Genomic DNA, 25,381 nt, shown 5'->3' with positions numbered 1-25,381 from the left:
CTATTTTGTAATATTACTTGTAAATAGATACTTTGATACAATCGATTTTCATTGAAATTTTCTTTTTTTATAAACAACTTAAAAGTCCATAATTTTTAAATTATTTTACGCTCATTTTCTGCAATGTTCCAAACATTAATTTTTAAATCCTTATAATCTCCCAAGTATTTCTCGAGTCATATTAGGTGTATAATTCTTCTATCTCAATTTTAAAACAAATAACTTTAATTTCTGTATGCGTACTTGTCATTTATTTTATATCCGTGAGCCAACGCGTGATGGGAATTAAATGAAAAACATTCATGAGACTGCTGTGGAAATGAAAGTGTTGGTGAAAATGATTTCGTTGTTTTACACCTCAATTTATTTACATGACACATTTTAATTAACAGACGTATATTAACTGTATTATTATAATATTGAGTTATAAACGATATAAAGTTGTAATAATTACAAATACATAAGAGAACTCCTAAAAATTGATACTCTAATAAATATTAGAACACGTGTCCATGGATAGTCAATAATAATTTGGTATAAAATTATTAAAAAGTTGCTATAATTTTCGTCAAACAAAATTTTGAGATTTTAAAATTGAGAAGATTACAATCAAATTATCTTACTAATAAAAATATTTTCTCATAAAAGTGTTCTTATACTTTTTATTACTTACGTCAAAATTTTATTCCCTGTCTCTTTATTCGTAACACAGCTAAGTAACTTTTCCATATTCATTTAACTTTCTTTAGCTACGAGTTTAACATTCACATTTGTGACAAAAAGCTGTGTTGTCATGCTCCCGAAAGCTTTCCTTTTTGCACTAGTTATTATATAATAGCATTTATACAACGTGCTTACAAAGAAAACGAATTATCTGTCTACATATACATCCGTTACTATTATGATATAAAAGAATATCAGGAAAAAAAAAACATATTATCAGACGGTCGGCGAGAGAGATTTATCACGTTCCTTTATCTTCCCATCTCCCTTTTGCATTTCAGACTCCGCGGAAGCGACGTTATTTGCTGTCTCAAGAGAAAGAGATATCTCTTAAGTATAATGCTCTTTGTGGCGACGCAAGAAAGGACGTCCCGACGTAAAGAGAGGAAGGGAAAAGATCTCGAGATCATTATTAGGACCATAATTTACAAAAGGCTGACATGTACCGTTATTACCGAATTTCATCTATTATCTCATATTAACTCTCTTAATTCATTATAAAATATTTCCCACGTTTATTTTCCTCTTATGTTTGACATTTCACAGACGACAGAAAACTTTTATACATTTCAAAGGAAACAAGATTTTCACTTTCGGCAAAAATGCTGCTTTAATACACGTAATAATGTTACCGTTGTTGATTCCCTCGTAACAATATTTAAAACCACGAATATATCCTAAACAAGTACCTAAAATTTTTTAAATATAAGAACATATATACATAATTATATGTTCAATTCCTTTATCAAATTTTTGTTTGGCGTTAAAAAAAGTAATAATCTTAAAAAGGCGAAAACTTGTGCAAGAATAATTTCAGCATCGTTTCTCTTACAAAAAAGTTAAGTATGAAGGAAAGCGAGAAAAGAATCACCTATACATAATCATACATATGATTATGCGCGATCTTTGTATACGAAAAGAATAATTCTCGACGCCGGGCTAATCTAACATGACGGACAAAAAAAGATTACGAACCCCCGAAGGGTATATCGGAACCCCTGACCACCCCCCGCGCTTTATCCAGCCGATCGTTGAGCGGCTCGTTGACTCCCGGCCGTCGGCGATGACGGCGCGATCTCGTCCTGGTTGACCTCGGCTGGGAGTCTCTAATCCATGATTCCGCCTCCATCGAGTCGGCCTCGATGACGAGAACGAGCCCGGCTGCTGTCGGTTTGCCGACGGGCCCCCCCCCCTCCCTCTCTCTCCCCTCTCCCTTCTGCGTCACCCGTTTTCCCGGATGGCCCCACGGAAACCGGACACACAATGGGTCCGCTTCCGGCGCGCGCAAGGCCAGAGAGACACGTCGGACGTGGGGGACCCTTCCCCTCCCCCTCTCGTCTCTATCCGCCCCCGCGCCCTCTACGCGTTGGGCCCCCTACGGCCCGCCGCTGCCGCCGCGCTCATCGGGAACGACGCACGATTTGCTCTCTGTCGTATCTCGTTGTGTCGTCTCGCTTTTCTCTCTCCCCGCTACCCAGGTGTACAGGTGTCCATTATTTCCACGCTTTCCGCTGATTTCGACCGTCAGTTTGATTACGGATGCCATTCGCGCCGCACGCGTGATTTCGGCGTGTACGCTCGCACGCCTCTTTCTCGCGCGCGAGACCGACCGACCGACCGACCGACCGACCGACGGGGGACGCGGGACATAGAATCGAGCAGCCCTTCGGGACCAACCGCCAGCACCATCACCACCACCCGGGAAGGCCTCCCTTCGACTCGGCCTTCCTCGCAAGCCGCAATCTCGCCGGAGGGTGCTCGCGACGGACGAGAGGGACTTGGGGGGAGGAGAGCTGTCCCTCCCGGGTAAGATTACCTTTCTTTCCTTTCGTCGACGAGAGAGGGATGTTCTCTCGCATGACCGATAATCCGGCTCCCATTCAGACACGGGGCGCGATCGAATCAGCACGGAATAAAAGTCGCTTCGTGATTACTCGATTCCAATTGCCATTTTACGGCCTCCCCCCCTTTTTTTTTCTTTTAAGAGAGTGCCAAGAGATTAAATCGCATGCTCGCGAGGGTGAATTTATTTTTACCGGCCACCCTCACGTTCCGTTATCTTCCTTGAGGAGAGATTTACTGGCGCAATAAACCGCTTGAAAAGTTCGTTTCGGAAAATTTACAGCCTTTCATATACACGCTTATAACGAATCTTTATCTTTTTTTTAATAGTAAACACGTGTGACGAGAGGAGAACCCTGATTCCCTTCGTAACGTACGGCTGCGCGCAAAAAAAAAAAGAGTATATTCATGGAACAAAACGTATTCGCTCGCGTGATTACATGTCCATATAAGGACCGAGGATAAAGGCGGCCTGCACGCAACTGCTCGAACGCTCAATTAATTTATTATTCCAATGACGTATCGCGCGGCGATTAACGCGTTGGAGCGCAGTACGCGTCCGCCATGTATCGCCGCGTAATTACGTTAATTACGCGGGAGAGCGTTGCACAATTGTAAGATGTACCAGCGTGGATCTCCCGCGATGTTTCACAAGGCCGCGCGATCGTGTTCGATCGGCAGTAATTTCTTTTTTTTTTTGTTTCCTCCAAGCGACTCGCAGATAAACACATCGATCGCGGAACGCGTTGCGTCGCTAGACTTGCATTTGTCGCGCCTCGAATTCGAATTCGGAATTAGCAGCAGTCTGGCGCATTACCAGATAATAATTTGTCGTTGCGTGCGAAAGTTCCATTAACATGAACACGTCACACAACAATGACCGAATTCATTCCCGGTTCGACACGGGTACGCACGCAACAATGCCGTCCGCGTTACGAATAGAGAGTTCAAAGTACCCGCGACAATGGAGCCCGCGGTGGAAGCTCGCGATGAAAAGCAGTTACAGAAAGTGAGCTTTCAAAGGGCCGATGCCTGCCAAAGCCTGGCGAATCGCGAATCGCGTCGACAACGCGTCTGACAAAACTGTCTTTTGTACCTCGTAAATAAATCGCCTCTCTCTCCCCCGTTCGTTCAAAAAAATGTCATCCCCGCGATAAGGAAAAACGATCCCTCAGTTTTCAGTTTTCTCCTTTTAGGCGACGGTTGTGTTTGCACAGAATTCTCTTTCTTGATAATAGTATTAAAATACACTCGTTATTTACCCGAAAGTAACATTTACTTAAAATAAACTTCTGTATACACAGAAAAAATTATTTAAGGTATATTTCGGTCTATACGTTGCATTTATCGAAAACTTAATTTACCTAATATTATTTACTATGTTTAAAATAAATATACTATTAATGAAAACCCCTTATGCTATGTGCTGCTCTAAAAAAATACAACAATAAAATATTTATTGTCCCGTGTTTGAAAAAAAAGTTAAGCGATCCCTGGATATTTGTCGTATATAAAAGAGGTTTATGTGGCCATTCTTGATTGGGACAATCAAATTGAACGAAGAATACAAGAGCTTAAGCACTTGTATTTTGGTATACTGTATCCTTTATTATTACTCTACAATCGTTTATCACGGAATAACCGCTTTTACACTCTCTAGACAGAGAGTAATCATTTTACGTAAATTCTAATACATCACTGCGCTGCTCGCAACGTTGACAAATTGATTCAACTCACGATGGTTCTGTTAGTATTAACGTACTAAAGTAAAGTACTAAAATCACAATATAATATACTAATGTAGCAAAATGGTTGTGAGCAAAATTCTTTCGTTCCTTCAATTTTCCTCTGACTGCTGCGCAAATTCTCGCACGGCATTAATATCGGAGTTGAATTAAGTAAATCATTACTTATTTCAAATATTTTATAAGTTTCTATATCTGCAAATCTATGTTAAGGATAAAAAATTTGTTCAACATATTTTATATTTTAAATCCTAGTAATTTAATACATATTTCAATCAAGAGTATTAAATTAAAATAAATATTAGATTTGCTTATATTACTCCGACTTCTCTTCGATACAATTTTAAAATATGCTTCGAAAGAGCATAAACTCTTTTTTATACGATAAAGAATTTTTTTAATTTAACGTAACAAATATATCTTAAAATAATTATAATAAATTTCTTTTAACGATAACTGTTACTTATTAGAAGAAAAAATTAAGTAATCGCTTTTCTTCGCAATAGAATACTTTTCTGTTTGTAGCGTTATTGCGATAAATTTTAAGTCTTCGGATTATAAAATTAATATTTTGTAAAATTTATGGTGGCGGAGCAAAAGCTGAAAGCGCTTCGCGCGAACTATTTATTTAACTTTTAACGTCTCCGCCACGTCGTTTTTAATTGGTGGTCCCCGCTCGCGTGTCTGACGGCATGTTTAATTACCTTAATCCGAGTAATTTCCCGAAATAATTTGCATACGGCGTAGAGGCACGTCATAAATCCGGCAATTCGGCGAGGACAATTGCGGAAATGTAATTTCGCACGCGGGGCAATATTACGCGAATCATGACGAACGGGCGCCATAATTTTCTCCCGCGACCGATGATGTTAACATCGGAATAAGCTTTTATACTGCGTTGTCGGTGACAGACGCAATTACCGAGGCGATAAACCATAACGCGATTAATAAGCAGTGCGCGCTGCACGGCGGACACCGATGGGGCACAAATCGGTGGACGAGCCACGGACATAGTAATTGGCACTCGTCACGAACAAGTACGCTCGCGCATCGACGAGTAAACATAAATTAGCCCGACAATAAAATCCTCTTTATGATGATACGTTGTCGATATCATAAACATTCTATTGTGGCGCCGCTATGGACTCCCGCAATCCCGAGCGTGACATTTTCAAAATTAGCCCAATCAAAATCAGACCAGTCTGAGCGAACAGCTAATATTTATGTTGCACTCTCGCGGGGAGTTTATATGTATCTTATGTAACTTATAAGATTTAAATATATAAAATAAATAATTTAATTATCGTGATTTATCCTCACATGTATATGTTTCAATATGAGGTGTATCTGTGCTAAATAAAATCTACGCACAGAAAAATATCATGCTGATGCTAAAAAAAGCGACCACTTAATTTTTATTTTCTACTTTTTTAACGATTATTTATAAAATATATTTTTTGATAAGTTTTCAAATCACTCAACCTGAAACAGTAATATATTTACTTAAAATAAACTTCTGTGTGTGCGAGTGTGTACTTGTATTAAGTAAATCTATCGTAAGTTTATTATATTTATTCTGAATCCTACTAATTTAATACTTTAATCAAAAACATTCAATTAAGACCAAAATTTGATTTTCTTATTATTTTAATTTTTTAAAAATAAAATTTTAATATTCTTCGGAATAGTGTAAATTTTTTTTTTGAATATATAATGAGTTTTTCTAAAATTTATAGTAAATGTACTTTAAGATAATTATCAAAATAATTCTTTGTTAAAGATAACCATTACTTTAAAAAAAAGGTAAATTGAGTGATCGTTTTTCTTAACAGTACAATTAATATTTTTCGATATGCACTCAATTATTTTTATTCTTGGGAAAGACTGCTTGGGAAACTGTATAATGTATTTCAATATACCTACACAGGTATATTTTTTTTTATAATGAAATGGGTCTTTTTTATTCAGTTCGTATTAATTAAACTGATTAATATTAAAATACTGATATAAAATAGAAAATTGCTGCAAAAGAATTCAAAGCGTAAAACTATTTTGCAAGATATTACATTTACAAAATTGTTTTAGAAGACATTAGATATCACATAAGTAAGTACGTTTCCCTTTTTTTCTATCGTTGGATGATAATGGTGAAATCATCGCTGAGCGCACGAAGATGACCCTGCGCTCTCTTTCGTTTCCGATGATTGAACCCGCGCTCACCTACGTCAATCACGATAACCGGATAGATAATGGCAACCGGCTAATAATGCCTGAAAGTTGGAATCACGCTTCGTTGCCCTTACGGGCGTGTGCTGGTCCTTTTGGCCGACGTGTACGTATACGGACGCGCGAGGGTGATAGTGTGTGGAAGCGTTCAGGGTGAGCGCTCGTCAGGAATCCCATAAAGTTTAGTACACGCTGTCCCCGCGTACGTATCTCGTAGTACGTAGAAACGTCCATCGGCCAGAACAAATGGTTCCCGCTATAGCAACCTTTATCCGTATTTCGATTTTTCATGTATTGTTTCTTTTTTTCTTTTTTTTCTTTTCACACGAGCGACAAAAACTAGATTTACGCCCGTTGCTTTTCCTGGTCCTCCTGGGAAATTCAAAAGACGCATTCGAACGATTTCGAAAAATCAAGCCAAGCAATAATTACTCTATCTACTCTCCTCGTACACGTATATTTTTTTATAAATTTTATACATTTTAATATATTTTTTTTTAATTAAATATTTTTTCAGTCGAAGATATAATAAAATATTTTGTATAACGAAATACATGTATGGAACGTGTGTAATTTTAAAAAATTTTCGTGTACCTCTGCAGTACACATAAACAGTTTCAATACTTTTCCCTGGACGTATATTTCGTAAAAGAAAAAAAGTACGTGTGGAAAATACATGTAGTCTTCCGATAGTCGGACGCGTAAATAATTTCGAGATCTCTTGCATTATTAAATTTCAATACAAAGCTACCCCTTAGGAGAGCATTTCTCTTCTCACATAAATTAAATTTTACCTCTCTTTTCGAAGCGAGAAGCACATAATTCGACTATACTCAACAATTTCAACTCCGAATTACTTTGTAATTTCACGGAAAATAACATAAAATAATTTAATTTCTCTTTAATAACGCACAATTAGCAGCATTACCATAAAAAATAAAATTATAAAATATTCAATGATGATAATATATAAATGAAAGCTTGACGGATAATTTAGAATAAGTAATTGGCTCATAGCCCTTCATTTTTTACTTTTAATGAATGATATTTTTCTAAAATTAATTTTTTCTAAAATTAAGAATATTTCATTTTTATTTTATATATCAAATATTTAATAATTTATTTTCAGATTGTAGTAGGCGATTGGCATGTATGCGACAAAGTAACCTGTACATTTCAATATCACGATGCGGATAGTTCACAGATCAATTAGCATGCTATCAGTTATTTGGATAGTCATCGTGTTAGATCTATTGACTAATGGTAAGAACGTAACAAATTCTTTATAATCACTTTCAAATTACATTGAGATTAATGGACATTGCGACACGTTTTAAAAAAATATATATTCATCTTTCAAATTTTTATTATTAATTGAACATGATATATAATCACGAATAAAATTTCATTTCAATTAATTTATTCAGTGATTGCAATATTAGGCAGCAAGTATTTCAAGTTAACAACAATTTTCGCTTAAAATCAGCATAAAAAACTCTGTTCCAACTTTTTGCTCTAATTTTCTGTTCGACGTGATAATTTAAAAAATGCGCTCTGCCGTTTGAAATTCATTAAATAGTTCTGCGAACGTGCGAGCCAGCAAATCGAGGGATGCCAGAACGATGTCACGTTCATACTTGCGAAACTGTTGGTCGGTATTGTGTCACTATCCGTGCCACTTATGGCACGAGAATATTACGTTGATAAAATCGAAATGCGCGCGTGCGTATTTGTCGACTAGAGGAAGTAGCGTGAATTTTATGGAGGAAGGAAACAATAATCTCCGTGCTTTTTTTCGCATAAACAATAATATATAAATAATAAAATCAAAAACGCGGATCTGCCGCGCGTTGACCGACAAACGAACGACTAACGAGATAACCATTATAGTTTCAGCGCAAACGACCTGCAACGGGGGTTTGGGTAGGGTCGTTTACGAAAGACTTCCGGATCAGCAGCTTCAGGGTTTCGACGACGATGTGGTAAGAGCGCGGTGATTTCGAAAAATACTTCCCGTTCGACTTTTAACTGTCGCGCTTTAGTTTTCCACGAACTTCTCGCACAAATAAAAGGATGTCTTTTAAATTTCTAAAAGATATCTTGCCAGGTCTTGAGAACTCTTGCAACTTTTCGGTAAGTTCGGGAAGGATTTGAAAAGAATTTAGTGATCTAAAAGATCTCTTACGGCTTTTACGTAACATTTTGAGATATCAGACATTTAGAGATGTCTCGAAGAAATTTAGAAAATATCTTGTACGATAAACATCTTGAAAATATCTTTAAATGGTCTTTTAGATATTTATAGATACCTTTTAGAAATTCCACAAAGTTATCTTCAATAGAATCTTCTTAGACATCTTTTATCCCACAAGGCCTAGACGTTTTCAAAGTCGTAACTCGTCGTTATGTCAATATCCTTGAAAATATACTGGTCTACCTCTAAAATATTATTCCAGCCAAAGAAGATTTCCATATTTTGTATATTCTAGGGTCTTTCCAAGCAAAATTTTAAACTGAATATTCTAATATTTTGTTAAAATTTGAGTCTTCTCTGTAATTTAACTTGAAAGCTATCCATAACTGAATAATTTTGTATACACATATCCTATAGAATATTCCTCAAATTTGACTTTTCAGATATTCAAAAATCTCGTACGGCAGAATATTGAAAAAATACTGCGACAAATTACGAATACTATATTCCATTGTATGTGTAGAAATCATTTTGAAGAATATTATTAGGATGTCTAAAACAATATACTTTTACAACTTAAAAATATTCTTAGAATATCTACTTTAAAAGAGGATTCCATCATTTCTTCACGCAATCCTCCCAGTGGAAGATATCTAAGGACATTTTACTCTAATATGTGACGGCTGGTAATAAATTATATTAATTAATATGAAAAATCAATAACGCAAACTTCTATCCTCTCGCCGTTTCGCGTAGAAGAACAATCGAGCGAGAGAGCGTTCTTCTCGTACCTCAGTTTTCCACAGTGCTCCGCGAGGCAGCAGATCGCGTAGAAAGAGACGCGATAAGGGTTGTATCCGGCATTAAGAAATTCCGTTTTACGACAGGTGCGAGATTCGGCGCCTCCGTTTAGGGTCTTGGAGAAGTGTCAAGAGCTCTGCCTGCGCGACAGAACGGCGACGAACAATCTGGTCCGCGCGTGTACGAGCTTCGACTTTCAGCCCGGCAGCAGAATCGCGTCCTTCAGCGGTGCCGCCGAGTACGAGGAGAGTACTTGCTATTTAACGAGAGAACAGGCGCAGCCGGAGGGCATCGGAAATCTCATGCTCGTACCGAACAGCGTGCACTTCACCGAGGTGTGCCTAGCGTGTGAGTATGCCGGCCAAAGGAAAAAAAAAAGTCGACGTATGCATTTTTGCTAATTGAACCAGTCGCTCGTTCACACAGCTCGTTTGTCAGGAAGAAGCATAATTTTTTTTTTTTTACGTAAGCGAAAGGACTTGTATCGATCAAAGCGGATTTAATGCACAGAAGATTTAATACTACTAATTGTCTCATATACATAAGCAAGAATATAAAATCTTCTTTAAGAAGTTTAATAATTTGAAATTTTAGCAAAGCATTATATTTTTATTTTGATATTATAATAATTCCCTAAAGAGCATTAAAAGATTATAATTCTTGGTTTAAAGATAATTGTTATTTTCTTTGTCCGATATTTCTTCCTCTCGTGAAAATGAATTTTTGAATAAAGATATTTTTCTCGATAAAACTATATAAAATTTCTTCATGAAAGCAAGTTGTCTGTTCAAAATTATCAAATTATTTAAAGAAGATTATATATTTTTGTCTATATATAGATATGAGACAATGATTGTAAATGTGTTTCTATATACTTTTTCAAATCCACCAAACTGCAGATCGAGTAAATTTTCGCTCTTGAAACAGAGTTATAAATTGAATACGAAAAATAATATCGCAATATTAAATTAATAATCAATTAAATAATAATGGTGCTGACAAGCATTTGTTATCTTTTTTTTCCTACATATTAAATAAAGACTCTGTTTCAGCCGACAGAATAGAGAGGGAATGTCCAAATCGTCGTTACGTATTCGAAAGGCATCCGAGAAAGAAATTGAAGCTACCCTTGACTGACATCAAAGAAGTCAGCGCCGCTAACAGAACCGACTGCGAGGACAGGTATGCCGGAATAAAAAATTGCTGTGAGTCGTAAAAGAAATGGCATTTTAATCTTTTTCATTTAGATGCCTCAACGAGTTCAGTTTCGTTTGTCGATCGGCGACATACGACACCGCCCTGAGGAGCTGTGCTCTCAGTCGCTTCACCAGACGAACTCATCCCGAATTACTAGAGGACGATCCAAATTCTGATTATCTGGAAAATACCTGTCTAAACGGTGCGTTTTCAATTAATTTGCCCAATTACATTAAGTATTTATGGGCACAAAACTGCGTGGAAAATTTTCTTTGCTACACTGAGAAAAAAATGTGGTTGATTTAACTAAATTTTTCAACTAGATTAAATTTCTTTAGTTCAAGTATTTATGTAATAAATTTAAATACATAAAATACACAAATAGTTAAATTAAAGAAATTTAATCAAGTTGAAAAATTTAGTCAAATCAACAACTTTTTTCTCAGTGTAGAAATCGCGTAAAATAACGTAACATTATTAAAAGCATCGAATTAACAAATATTAAGAAATATTATCTGCATATAAATATATTTTCTTTAACGTCAGCTGAAAGACGATGCGACGGGCTCGCGGTGTTCGTCAAGGAAGAAAACAAACGTTTACGCGGCCCGTTTGAGGTGGATATATACACGAATCTCACTTTAGACGAATGCCAGGCGCTGTGTCTCCGTGCGGAGAAATATTTCTGCCGCAGCGTCGAGTTTGACGAGCAAACTAGGCAGTGCGTCATATCCGAGGAAGATTCCGTTTCACAGAAGGACGACATTGGGCTTAGCAGCAGCCCGAGTCATCACTTTTACGATTTGGTCTGCTTGGATAATCGTGAGTGTGTGCAAAATTTTCATATTGATTTTTTTTTCTCTTTATCCGTTTTCTATTTTGAGCTGCTTTGGTAATTCGTCTTATTGCGTAAGTAAAATAAACTCGCAACAAACTGTATGATAAATAAAATTAATTTCTTACAAAAACCAAAATTAAATATTCACATTTCGAGAGAGTAAGCTCTCATTAAATTTTCTTTAATTTAATCCTTTTTAAAGTCTCAGTTTACATTGTATATACTTTTAATAACTAAACCTTTCTACAATTTTATTAGTCTTACTAACTTGGTGCCGGTGTAAATAGGCGAAATAAAGATTTGATCGAGTATGTGTATATATTTCCGACGTTGCTGAAATCGCACTAATTATTCCGGATGCTAATCGCGAGTACGAAGTTTCGGAATGTGCATCCGCTCGGCTCGCCCGTCCAATTCTGTATCATATATACTATACTCTAACAAAAGGCTTAAGATTTTAAAGTAACAATGGTCAGTTGGTGACTCACAATTCGTTATCAATGCCCACTTACGAAGCGTAGATCCGTCCGTAGCGCGCGGCTCCGAATACCCGGACAGCAGCTCGTCGTCGCCCTTTTTCTCGGACGGCCGCCGTCCGGACACGGCCTTCCAGCGTTACCGGAACTCGCGTCTGAGCGGCGAGTTCCACTCGGAGATCACCGGGCGCAGTTTGAGCGAGTGCCTGGACGAGTGCCTGCGGCAGACGAGCTTCCAGTGCCGTAGCGCCGTCTACTCCGAGCACTATCACACCTGCCGATTGAGCCGGTTCAATCAAAGGGACGGCAACCGGATTATCTACGACGCTGATTACGACTATTACGAGAATCTCATGCGTGAGTATCGATTGCCCGTCCATTTCGACGCGTCGCGCGACAAACGGTTCCCCCGATTACCGCGTCACTCCGCGATAAATCCTTCTCTCGGTAAACAACCGGTGAGGCTGAAGCAATTGATATACAGACCGAGGCAATAAGAACTGTCATCCGAAATAATTCGTTATTTATTGATTTCGACAGAAATTGTTTTATATGTAAAATAGCTAGATTGGATTCACGCGCGATGGAGCACCGTGGATCTCGAGGCATAATAATACTTTTATGCATAGAATAACGAAATGAGTAGAAGTAAAGAAAATACACAGCTGCCTTAAAAAAAAATTGCATAATTTTTCTTTTAAAGCAACTACGTGATTTCTTTGTATCAACTAGTTTATGCCATTATTCTAAACATAAAAGTATTAAGATACCATTATTACAAAATCAATGATTTATGAGATATTTTATATTTTATTTTAAAATATGAATAAAGTAACAAAGTAAATTATTAATTTCCTTATAAATTATTTTTACACACAACTAAAAGAATCATTATTGTTAATTATATAAAGAAATTATAGAGTTAAAAAACAAAGGTTACTTTAATATTTCAAAAAATTTGAATCATACAAAATAAAAATGCATTCGACGAGTTTCATCAAATGCAATGTACTTTATATAAAGCATTTTTTAATAAAATAAAAACCCGCATCATTAATTCTCATTGGCTCATCGATTCTCTCGACGGTTAATAGATTGACCTGTATCACTGCGCGACTGCGCTGGGCCTTTCGCGAGTTTCTTGGCGCGATGACACATGACTTTGCGTACCTTAATGTTTAATTTAACGACGCATTGTACCAACAGATCAATATCTAGACGGCGATCGTGATGGTCCTGGCTACAAACCGGATCCCCTGGGGCAGGACACAAACTTTGGACGACCCTCTTTAGGAAGACCCGGTTAGAATCGCTTTATTAATTCAGCATAATATCGCATGTCGACGTGTTAGATAAAGTTCCGGGATTATTCATGAAACTACTACGGAGTAAGCACATAAATTGTCTTAATGGGACAAGCTCTCAAACACGTATATAATTGCCGTTAGCTACTGACTAACATTAACATCATCTGTCACTGTTGGTTAACAACCGTCCCATAAATATCACATCTTGTCGTTCGAATATCAAACTAAGTAGATTGCACATTCGTATGTAACGCTTAATATTATCTAATCTTGAAATTTATTTTTTTCTATTATAACATAGATTAATATTCTATTATAACGTTTATAAGTCACTACCATTGGTTTGTTCATTTAGCCTTCCATATTATTAATATTTTATGTGCATAATTTCGATCACGACGGTAAAGCCTCTTGAAATATTTCCTTCAGGATACCCGGACGATTACGACAAAGGATATTCGAGTAGCGTCAAACCGGATCGTTATCCCGATCGTTATCCAGACCGTATGCCGGATCGTTATCCCGATCGTTATCCCGACCGCTATCCCGACCGTTATCCAGACCGCTATCCAGACCGATATCCTGATCGTCGTCCCTTAGATAGATATCCGGATAATAAGTATCCTTTAGACGATTCCGACAATTATCCCGATCGATATCCTTCCGGTGATCGATATCCCGACAGGTATCCAGCTGGAGATCGTTATCCCGCCGATCGTATTCCCACAGATCGTTATCCTGCGGATCGTATTCCCACAGATCGTTATCCTGCGGATCGTATTCCCCCAGATCGTTATCCCGCGGATCGTTATCCCGCGGATCGTTATCCCGCGGATCGTTATCCTGCAGATCGTTATCCCGCAGATCGATATCCTAATAGAGTAGGAGATCGTCGTCCCCTCAATGGCGTCAACAGATATCCTGATGCCGGAACTTTGGGAAGATATCCTACAAATCCTGTATCATACGGAGTCCGATTGACCCCAAGCCGATATCCTACTGATATGCTCGATCGATATCCTAATGCAATTGACCGGTATCCTTATCCAGAAGATCCGATGGACCGATATCCCATGGACCGATATCCTGCGGACCGATATCCTATGGATCGATATCCATTAGGCGATAGAACTCCCCTCGATCGCTATCCTGGCAGATATCCGGACAAGGATCCTTATGCCAGCCGGTAAAGTTATTTTAATATTCTTTAAAAGATTTGATAATCTTACAAAGTTTTCATATATCCGATACTTATAAATAATAAAAATATATTTGTCTTGATAAAATTATATAAAATTTCTGCATGTGAGTAAAAACTTGTCTGTTTCAACGCTATCTGATATATAATCTGTGATTTCGATATTCAACACTTCGAAAAATAAAGATATTCTCAAAACGGCAATGTTTTATCTTCTTTGTCTACAAATGACTTATGTAATCTTGATAATCCGCGGATTGTCGCAGAAAAATGATATTTTTATTAAACAGCAGGTATCCGCCGCCGGGAATGTACGGATACACCGATGACGTGCGCGGTCCCGAGCCGCGACCCCATTATGGCGGCGGGCCTTACGGTCCGACGCGGCCGGCCGCAGGATATCCACCGGGATACAGCGACGGCGGTATCGTCGGTGGCGGATACATCGGCGAGGGCGGCGTTTACAACCCCCGTCCGTTTGGAAACGCCGGCGGGCCTATTATAGGCAGGCCACCGCTGGTGTCCAGGTGCGACGAGCAGGACAACTTCAGGCAGGTCGGCACTCACACCCGGGTGCGGAAGCCGTTCGTCAGACGGTACACCACTGCCTCGTCGTTGGCTCAGTGCGAGAGGGAATGCGCCGACGCCCGAGACTTCGTTTGCAGGTAACAATAACGGTCGAACTTGAAGACATTAGACAAAGTAATTACAATTTCGAACGGTGGTGATTTTAATTCAGGTCGGAAAGCAGTGAGCTTCTCGGCAAGCATTTAATTCGAAAGATACGTTTGGTACAGATAAAGTTTTTTTTTCTCTATTTTTGGATGAATAAACAATTTAGAGGAAATTTGAAAAAAATCTCTTAATCTTCAAATCAATTTAAATTTAACAGCAGAGCTGCTGCCTCTGCTGGTGAAGATTTTTCTCAAGCACCTTTATACGAATTGAAACACTTTTAGAAATATCGAGAAAATCTACATCAAATATTCCAACAAGATTTCTCAGATTTCTCAAACCTTTTCAGATTTCACAAGATTTCAGATCAGAAATGTTAGAACAAGAAATTTTAGAGATCTTAGGATATTTCAGAATTCATGCGCATGAAGAATTCTAGAAAAAAAATGTAGACTTTTCCAACGTTTCTAAAAAGTGTTTCAATTTCGTACAAAAAATTTGAGAGATTTTCTAAAAATTAAACAGAAAATCTGAAAAGTTGTAAACAAATTTTTTTACCACGGACAATGATCGACTTCAGCAGCACATTTTATTATAGCGGCGCGATTGTAATTATTAGCAGGGCGTAGAAACGCTTTCCTAACTATTGCGAAATCTCAGAGAGAACCAAGTTAATATAAAAAGATAAAATTTGAATTCGGTTGTCATACGTCAATAATATGCGAAAATACGAAAAAGATAAAAGACGCAAGGTAGGAGGTACATTCGGTGTAGCTGCAACTAATATTTATTATAGAATTTCGACGGTTAATTCAGAAGATGCCTGTGACCCGGCGAGCCCGAAAATTGAATTAGGAAATGATCCGACGGCACGTTTGTTTGCGCAATCGATCGGACGATGCTCACAAATTCCCGACGTCATTTGCAGGTCCTTCAACTACCGGCCGTACGCCGCGCCTTACGGGGCCGAGAGGGACAACTGCGAGCTCAGCGACCGGGACTCAAGGGACATGGACATGGGCAATCCGGTTTATTACGACTCGGGCTCCGATTACGACTTCTACGAGAGGAACAACGGCCGCCAGGGCGCGGACGGGGAATGTCTGGACGGTAAGCGGCCGCACCGTTCGCGAGAAGCGCCCGAAAGAGAGAGAGCACGAAAGCTGGGAGATGCACGGGACACGCGTTCACGAATTAGGATGAAAGGCGTATGCAATAGGGACGAAATATCCGGATGAAATATTCTCTACACGGAATAGTTGAAATGCATCAAAGACAGAAATTTGTTCGGCATTCGATCTATGAGCTGAGATAATTACACTTTTAATATTAAGCTGCATTAATGAATTTACGCACGTTATTGTAGACATAGTTTTGCACCGTTGTCACACAATCTCACCTTTACTCACGAAATAAATCTCTAATACTGTTTCTCTTTTATCTATGATATTTCTTCACCTTCTCGCACGTCGCACGCATTGTTAAATATTAAAGAATGAAATCAATTCCCGAAGTTAAATAGCACGTTGCCTTAGCTTCCGTGTGTAATTTCTGTGGTCGAATCGCTTAGTTTCAAAGTAAACAGTGTCCATATTAACATGGATACACTGGTAAATAATAGATTAAACCCGAGTCCAATTTAGCCTTTCTCAAGTTGAATTGTTCAACTTCACTGTTTCAGTTAAATTAAATACAAGCAGGAACAAAGGTGATCTGTAAAAGAAGTAAAATTAAAACTCACTCAAATTGGGTATAATTCAACACCATGAATTTAAAAATGCACATTTTACGCACAATGCTCACACACAGAAAAATATTTATTCTACCGCCAAGAAAAGCTATTACTCAATTTACTTTTTTCCTTGTAATAAGTAACGGTTATCTACAATATTTTCTTGATAACATTCTTAAGGTATCACAAATTTGAGAATAATTTATACTCAAAGAATATTTTAAAATTGAATTGAAGAACAGTCAAAGTAATAAGTAACCGAATTATTGTTTTAACATTTCTTAATTGAAGTATTAAATTACTAGGATTCAAAATATATCTCAATAAATTTCTTAGTTAAGACAAACTTATAATAGATTTGCGGATATATATAAACTTACGAATTATTTAAAATAAGTGATGAAGTTAAGTACGCATTTATCTCTTTGTACATAGAAGTTTATTTCAAGTAAATGAGTGTATATTAAGACTATTCATCGAGAAGATATTTTTTGCAAAAATATCTTTTGATTAAAAGAAACAAATTAAAATGGAAAACCGTTTTTCTTAGCATGAGAATAAATTTTTCTGTTCGAGAATCGACGGCATATTTTTACAACGCAAGAGAAGCAATGTATACGACTGACAATTTTTAGCGCCGACCTATCTTACGATTAACACAATTAACTTTACGTTTCTAATTCGTGTGAGCTTAATTACCGCCCTTGGAGCAAACCTCCTCGGATAATTGCTCTTATTGGCCATTTAATTAACCCCCGCACCTTCCCGACTTTCCCGGAAACGCCACGTGGACGCCACGGCGAAATTACGATATCCGTTTCACGCTTCCAGTGAGTCAGGTCTGCAGCGAGGACGGAATGGAGTTTACTCTGAGGACGCCGGAGGGATTCATCGGGCGAATTTACACGTACGGATACTATGACCGGTGCTTCTTCCGCGGCAGCGGCGGGACCGTGAACGTGCTCCGCATCAGCGGGCCCCAGGGATACCCCGAGTGCGGCACGCAGCGGGTAAGACAATTTCAACCCTAACAAGCTTGATCCGCCGAAGTAATCTCCGATTTAATTTAAAGCTTACAAAAAACTCTTTCACCGCCGCACCGAAGCCCTCATGTAAATCGCGTGACGTGGAAAATTCCGTTCCACGGTAACTTTTAATTAGATACTGAATATCAAGGCTATTTCGTCTGATTAAAAAGTTTTTTTTTTTTTTCATTAAAGAGATCCTAAAGCCGTTTGTTTTGCCCACATTTCTTTCTATGAACTAATCTTTTAATTGGCTTTACAGAATTGCAGAAGTCTTTTACAGAATTAAAGTCTGGAAGAAAACGGTCGAGTTTATATGAAAAAAATTTTTCTTTTTCGTACATGGAACTATCACACTTGATGACAATATTTGTTTAACATACAAAATCTACGATATATATATATGAAACTGTATTCCTCTAGGAAAACCGTGTTCCTCTAACTGTTACATAAGAGCTATACAATTTTTAGTTTGATTTACCGGGAATGAAAGCTTTGACGTTTGCGAATGTTTGCAGTACGGCGACACGATGACGAACATCGTGGTGGTGCAGTTTTCGGACTACGTGCAGACCGGCCGGGACAAACGGTTCAACCTGACGTGCATGTTCCGGGGGCCCGGCGAAGCTGTCGTCACATCCGGCTACATCGGTGCCGGGTATGCCAGGTCATATCGATCGAGAGATCGTGTCTTGCACCGAGAATACGATTTTTAACGATTTTCTTAAACGATAAATTGAAAAGTGCCATACAGGTACTCCGGGAGACATTCTGAATTCTGTAAATAAAGCCATATCGAGAGAGAGAAAGAAAAAAAAAAGAGTCTTTAAGCCTAACCGATGACATCCCTCGTTGCGGTTTTACGATCTTATCCAATTGTGTTTTCACAGGAATCTTTTATGACGGAGGATAATTTTTCAGACACATAAGCGAGTCTCATTTTCCATTCGTATATGCGCCGATCAAATATTACAGCATTACGTGCTCCAATGTTATTTTAGGCCCTCCCCTCGCTCATTAATTTCGTATGTTAATACCAGATCCACGTATAACGCTCGGCAAGTTAAACTCTGTGAACAGAGTTAAAAAGCTCTGTATACGCGAGTACACATATGGGTGCAAGCACGCTCGTGCAATTTCTTTTATTACACACTCAGTCACCAATTTTATCACGCACGCATTTTAGTTCTTCGCACAATTGCCCACTTTACGTTACATTGTATCGTACATAATTTCTTACATTGCTTTAACGTTACATTTAGCAAAGGACAAAAAATTAATCACCGAAAAGTTCTGGCTTTTTTATTAATCATAACGCAAGAGTCATCTTCCGAAAAAGAATCTGATTAAATGATACAAATTTGTGTCAATTAGTAAATTGAAATTTAGAAACGCGAATTAGTTTAGCTAGAGCGCTGATTTATGCCGATTTTATATCAGCATCACATTTCATACATCCATTTACCACGTCATTTCGGTAATTTCTAATTCCAATTTCGCTAATGGGTCTCGCACGTGCACTGTACAGATCAGGGTCTCCCATTCCCATCGAGTATCTCCCAGCGGAAAACACCCTGAGCTCCAGAGTGCGCCTGATGATTCTCTATCAGGGTAGACCTACGACGACCATCGCCGTCGGCGACCCGCTCACCTTCAGACTCGAGGCTCAGGACGGGTAATCTCTATTCGTACATCTTTCAATTAATTAATGGAACTGTAAAATTATATTTTGAACGGTATTCCCCGTCTGAGGGGAAATAACAGTTACATATTCATGTTCGATTCAATTCCGCCGGCTGCAAAATTAATCTTTGGCACGTCACAAACGATAGAGAGCTCCGTATTTAAAATTCATCAACGATAATAATCGCATTCATAAATCCTAATCTCTCGATCATCTTTTCTCACAGGTACAATTACGTAACGGATATATTTGCTACCAACGTTATCGCAAGAGATCCTTACTCTGGCAGAAGTGTTCAACTCATCGACCGATACGGGTAAAGAAACGTCGAGTCTCCTAATAATAAAACAGAAATATTAATACCATCGTCTGTCTTGAAGACAGTGTAATATTACTGCTCTATTATCTTTACAACCTGATCGTTCTCGAAACGTTCAAGAGTATTTAATAATTAAATAAAACAGCTAAATTTAATTATCCATTATATCGTTCGTGTGATTGAAAGCCGCGTGATCAAAACGGGAATTTTCCGGCAGGTGCCCGGTGGACAACTACGTGTTTCCGGGATTGGATCGCATTCGCGAGGGGGACAGCCTCGAGGCCCGTTTCAACGCCTTCAAAATACCCGAATCGAATTTCCTGGTGTTCGAGGCGAACGTGCGGACGTGCCGGGACGGCTGCCAGCCGGCGTACTGCTCCGGCGGTACCGGCAGAAGCGAGCCGTCCTTCGGCAGGCGGCGTAGGGACGTGAACGACACGGTGCCGAGCGAGGACGAGGTGTCGCCGGCAACGGCGACGGACGGCGACTCCGGCAATGCGACGACGATCCTCAACGCGACCGACGCTGCGGACAACGAGCTGGACGACGAGGAGGAGGAAGAGCACGTCAGGGAGATGATAGAGGTACAGATCTCCTTTCCGGAGGAAAGATGTTGTCTCCTTCTCCGCGGGCGATAATGCGATGCGACTTGTATTTCGATAGGTTCTCGACTCGAGAATGGATATTGAGGAAGACACCGTGGTCGAGAGACAAACTAAAACCTTGGACAATATTTGTGTAACGCAGAACGAGTACTACGGGTTGGTTACCGCAGTTGGTATCCTCGTCGTCCTCTTGGCGTCCGTTGTTCTGTTGTCTATGCTCGTTTACAGGTAAAACTTGTATTTCGTATCTGAAAATTTGACCCTCGTTCACTATTTAAGAACACGTCCCAGTAAATTAATCAGATATTTCATAACTTTACAGTTAGAAATATCCAAATTAAGGTTTTGTAATGAAAACGTTTTATTACAAAATGTGAAACGGTATTAGAAAAACCGCTGTAACGTCTGATAGAAGACACTTTCTAGTTTACATTATGTATTTCAAAGTTTTAGTTTTAGCTTTTTGTTTTTAAGAAATACTATCAAAACCAAAGTCTGATCTTCTCCTCTATTATTATCTAATGATAGTTTTTTCTACGTCTTATTTTTTCCCACCTATTAAACGAATTTAAAGTGATTCATTATTTCAGGAAATACGTTTACTCCGTGATCATGAAAAATCGTAGACTCGACAAAACCTGCAATCGTAGCAGCCATTCCGACGAGCATTACAGCAGCCGGGTCAACAACTTTTCTTTCATGAGGGCAGGTCTTCAGAAACCGTTTCAGGCGTCGTAAGTGATCAACAATATTCACGTAGTTCGAAGTTAAAAAATGTATAACGGAAAAAAATATTTTATACTTCCACGTTTAATAATTTCAATTTGAAATCATATGTAGCTTTAATTTGCAATGGAGATTGTAACGCAGATGATAATGCTTATTTAGATCGATCTCGAGATCCATCAGCCAACGTCTCGCCTCGTCGTCCAACGCTCTGGAGGGTGCTGTGGGTTTAGCCACCGGCCGGCGTGGCGGTTTCGACCCGAGCGAGCCGATCTACACCGATCCCTCGCTCTTCGAGGTTACCCCTTGCTCGAACGCCGCGAAGTCGCCCCTCGGCGACAACTTTCATTTTATGTAGACAAAATACGCGAGGAGATTGAACCTGAAAATGCGTAAGCGCGAACGATCCCCGCTTTATTTATTTACTTTAATGAGAGTACACGAAACCGACTAACGATTACCGATCCGCGACCGCAAATCAGCATCCGATACAATCTGTTCTGACACTAGTCAATAATCCACTGCCAATCACCCTGCCTGAGGACTGTCGAGCATTTATCAATGATGCTTCAAACGAATTCCGAATAATCCGGATCGATTTTAATTGTCGAAATAATTATTCTAAATTAGAATTTACGTTTATATATAATATTATCTACTAATATAATTAAGAGGCTAAGAGGATATTGCTTTATAAAAATATTTCCTAAAGATGCAGAATCGGCATCTATCGTTTTCCTCAAAAGACATTCCAAAAGTGACTGCAAAATAGCTCATAATTTAATGTAGAAATTTAAGTTTCAAATAATCAAGGGCATTCTAGCAATAAGACGCAAAGAAAACTCGTAATATATTTAATTTTAACGATAATAAGATAAAATGATAAATTTATTGTTTCAAGACCAAAAATATATTCGACACGCAATTTGATGAACATGAAAATGTATATAAAATTACATGAAAAACATCAGCACTAAAAGATCCAGTATTTTTTAATATTTTTTTTTAATTTGGAAAGAGTAAACGAGTTCTCTGTGCTCTTATATTTTAACAAAAAAAAATTGACTGATTCAGACATACGAACACCACGTCAACATCGAAACACTTTTCTTTTATACTATTTTCATAATATTGTCGGCTCTCCGTCGCGTATGTATTTATCAAAACTCTCATAACATTCGTCACAAGCCAAATAACATCGCATAACGCAATAGTTATTAATTATTAGCAAGTAAAATCATCCGAAGGTTCATATTTATTATGATATCCTAATATTGCATTTATAAGAATTAAATTGGTATTATATAGACATATAACAGCGTTTATATTTTTTACATATAACCGATCTATCTTGCTTACAAGCGCCCATCATCGGCACCAGTGCGTCGGATCAGAGCGCAACAAAAATAAAGAAAAATAACGGACTTACAATAATGGACATCACCGCACGTTATTCCAACAAAACTGTCCGTCTTCCCTCACTCATTTTTAATCCTGTCGAGTTTGTAAGTGAAGAGGAGCATTCGGAGCCTGGCCTCCTCCTTGCGATAGTGAGCCTCCTCCAGCTTGATCCTCGCCTCCTCTTTCAACATGGCAGCGATGTCGACCTTCATCTGTGCCTCCGAAAGCGCGAGAACGTGCAGCTCTTCCTCCCGTTGCGCAGACTTCCTCTTGCGATTATGCTCCTGCACAATGCGAGGCGAGATCAAAGTACACAAAGTATCGCCGCTCGATCTTGGATTCGTGTGATTCTCTTGGTGCGCGACTTTTTCAAGACCGTTGTCCGTTGAATGATCAATCGTAAGGGAATCGGTATTCCTTTTCACAAATAATCGTTTCTTTTCATAATAGTCATTCATCGCATCGCGAGGTGGTGCATTAGCGTGGCAATTATTCTCCCTACCGGCGATCATTTGCTCGAATGCACCGTCAGCTGTAAAATGAAATTTAATTGCTTGAAGTTTTCATTACTTTCATGAAATTACGAAGCATTATCTTTCTTCATTTATCATAATATTCAACATTAAATAATTATTGTATTTAAAAAATATTTCTGTCACTTTTTAATAAAGTTATTTTAAAAATCCCGATTAGTAATAAATCAATTACATAGTTCAACAAGAAAATAAAACCAGAAGTCATTTTTTAATAATTTTCTTGGACGCAGAATATGAATCCGGTTTCCAAATACATCACAATTTTGGGAAATTTGCAATTAAGATGAAACACGCGATGTGCAAATTAGAAATTACTTAATTTGTAAGAATATTTCTCACGCTTTCCATTTATTGATATTTAATTATCATTCATTAATTTTATTATATGTATTCATGTGATTGCAAAAATTAATTTTCTCTCTTTAAAAAATTACTGTACTAAATGGAAAAAGTTAGAGAAAGCTTATTTACAATTTGTATCTTCGCGGCTATTTACTTCCTTCTTCGGGCAGTTTTGAGATTCGGCGGTGCAAACACTTTGCAATGTGAATGGTTCCGAATCCTTTGGCTCGAATACTACATTCGGTGGTAAACCAGTAGTTCTGTTAGACGTCGACACTTGCGGCACGTTCTGACCACAATTTATACCTTCCCAGCACTGACTCCTCACCCACTTTTCGTCCTTCGTCGATTGACAAATCGCTTTCATACTGTCACTAAAAGATCAAAATATCCAAATACTTATTATTATCCTAGAATTTTATTTTACTGAATTTTTTATGCTGAAGAAGCACAAATTACTATTCTCTAATCGTTCTCCCATTTAACAAGCAAAACTCAGGATATGAGTTATTATCAAACTATATCTATTAAGTTTTGTTAAATGCAAGCTTGATTGCAATTGCTCTGTAATGTTGAATTACCTGAATTTCTTTTCCTCGCGATTACGCTTGCAGGCCTTCATATTCTCCCAGCAACGTCTGAGCTGCACAACGGAACGCGCGCCCCGAGATCCTACTATCAGATTGTACTCCTCGGCGATTCGCGACCACGCCGATTTTCGTTTGCATATGGAGATCGGATCCGACTTCCTGTCCTGGACAATCTCGTGCTTGTTTATTAATGATATCAGGATTTTTCGCTCCTCAAAGCTGTACGTTTTGCGAGTAACCTTCAGAGACGTGGATGCCATTTTACCACAAGCACAAGCGTTCGATTGTTTCGCTTACAGAGCGTTCGCTTTATATTAATATTAAGCCTAATTCAGATTGGCCTTTGTTAGTATCGACCCTACACGCTTTAAGGGAGTCTTCCAGTTAAGAGGCCCAAAAAATTTGCCTATTTTTAGTAATTAAAAAAAAAACTAATGCACAGATTTGTTACGCTTTTATACATCTACTTGTGCAAATGTAAATATCTATAAATTTTGGCATTCTTAAATGTTTATTGGTTCTTAGATTGTGTAAATTGAAAAATACATTTTTTAACTTGGGATATAATTTTTCAGAAATCACTAACGCTATCAACTTAAACTATTGTGTACGTAAAATATAATGTCTGCATACACTCAAACTAGAATTATTCCAATATCTATAAATTAACTATTTCTTTCATTACATATTACATTCAATCAATATTATTATAAATTTGATAATTGTTTTTTAATGTGCCATTTTAATAACTTACAATATGCACAAATATTCGTAATATTACATTCGTGTAAATACTTTTTAATTATAAAATAAAAGTTATCACTTAAATATATGTAATCATGTTATGATATATAATTGAAATTTATTATTTTCAAATTATTTTCAAATTATTAACCAAAAAAATTTACAGATACTTATCTATTCCATAGAAATGTCTACACACACCTTGAGGAGTTATCTAATTTTTTGTGTAAAATAATAGTTATTTTAAATAAAAGTAATATAATCTCATAAGGGTTTCTTTACATTCGAGAAACAAGAAAATAAAGCTTAGTAGTTTTCATTACTCAAGAATCCGTACTTATTCATTTCTTACTTTGAAAAAGAATATTAAGTATAAATTTATATACATAATCTCAAATAAATTATAGAACAGATAATTGTTTACGAAACAAAATTACATGACTATTCTCGGATTA

The 25,381-nt window shown here is 37.9% G+C and overlaps 2 protein-coding genes across 5 annotated transcripts; one reads left to right on the top strand and one right to left on the bottom strand.

Annotated features, from left to right (window-relative positions):
* The first annotated feature begins 616 nt into the window (after window positions 1–616).
* On the top strand, window positions 617–22,624 carry LOC105828293. 4 transcript variants are annotated; one of them, XM_012666546.3, is made up of 20 exons: window positions 617–2,529; window positions 7,666–7,799; window positions 8,427–8,518; window positions 9,618–9,879; window positions 10,584–10,713; window positions 10,779–10,930; window positions 11,275–11,550; window positions 12,100–12,399; window positions 13,249–13,344; window positions 13,779–14,535; window positions 14,838–15,212; window positions 16,151–16,332; window positions 17,786–17,964; window positions 18,498–18,646; window positions 19,508–19,654; window positions 19,890–19,979; window positions 20,200–20,566; window positions 20,646–20,815; window positions 21,178–21,321; window positions 21,476–22,624. In XM_012666546.3, exons 2-20 carry the CDS (start codon window positions 7,724–7,726, stop codon window positions 21,669–21,671), a joined length of 4,140 nt encoding a protein of 1,379 aa, XP_012522000.1. In that variant the 5' UTR covers window positions 617–2,529; window positions 7,666–7,723; the 3' UTR covers window positions 21,672–22,624. The 4 variants fall into 4 exon arrangements, with proteins under 4 accessions (XP_012522000.1, XP_012521997.1, XP_012521998.1 ...); XM_012666543.3 differs by having other exon boundaries at window positions 12,088–12,399; window positions 14,841–15,212; XM_012666544.3 differs by having other exon boundaries at window positions 12,088–12,399; window positions 18,498–18,637.
* Window positions 22,619–25,323, bottom strand: LOC105828294. Its single transcript, XM_012666548.3, has 3 exons — window positions 24,174–25,323; window positions 23,722–23,966; window positions 22,619–23,246 (listed from the first exon to the last, which is right to left on the bottom strand). The coding sequence occupies exons 1-3, from the start codon at window positions 24,440–24,442 to the stop codon at window positions 22,792–22,794; spliced, it is 969 nt and encodes a 322-aa protein (XP_012522002.1). The 5' UTR covers window positions 24,443–25,323; the 3' UTR covers window positions 22,619–22,791.
* Window positions 25,324–25,381: the final 58 nt, after the last annotated feature.

Source organism: Monomorium pharaonis, chromosome 7 (genome assembly GCF_013373865.1).
Source record: "Monomorium pharaonis isolate MP-MQ-018 chromosome 7, ASM1337386v2, whole genome shotgun sequence".
In the NCBI taxonomy this organism is placed as follows: Eukaryota; Metazoa; Arthropoda; class Insecta; order Hymenoptera; family Formicidae; genus Monomorium; species Monomorium pharaonis.
The sequence above is the reverse complement of the archived record's forward strand: the minus strand, read 5'-3'. Positions and strand labels throughout refer to the sequence as shown.

Excerpts from the sequence above, each read along its gene's own strand:
- LOC105828294 (XM_012666548.3), bottom strand. The coding sequence starts at position 24,442 with ATGGCATCCACGTCTCTGAAGGTTACTCGCAAAACGTACAGCTTTGAG. Across the intron at positions 23,967-24,173 it reads CGCGAGGAAAAGAAATTCAG|TGACAGTATGAAAGCGATTT; the intron begins GTAATTCAACAT and ends TTGATCTTTTAG. Across the intron at positions 23,247-23,721 it reads TAGCCGCGAAGATACAAATT|CTGACGGTGCATTCGAGCAA; the intron begins GTAAATAAGCTT and ends TTCATTTTACAG.
- LOC105828293 (XM_012666542.3), top strand. The coding sequence starts at position 7,724 with ATGCGGATAGTTCACAGATCAATTAGCATGCTATCAGTTATTTGGATA. Across the intron at positions 10,931-11,274 it reads GGAAAATACCTGTCTAAACG|CTGAAAGACGATGCGACGGG; the intron begins GTGCGTTTTCAA and ends CTTTAACGTCAG. Across the intron at positions 13,345-13,778 it reads ACCCTCTTTAGGAAGACCCG|GATACCCGGACGATTACGAC; the intron begins GTTAGAATCGCT and ends TATTTCCTTCAG.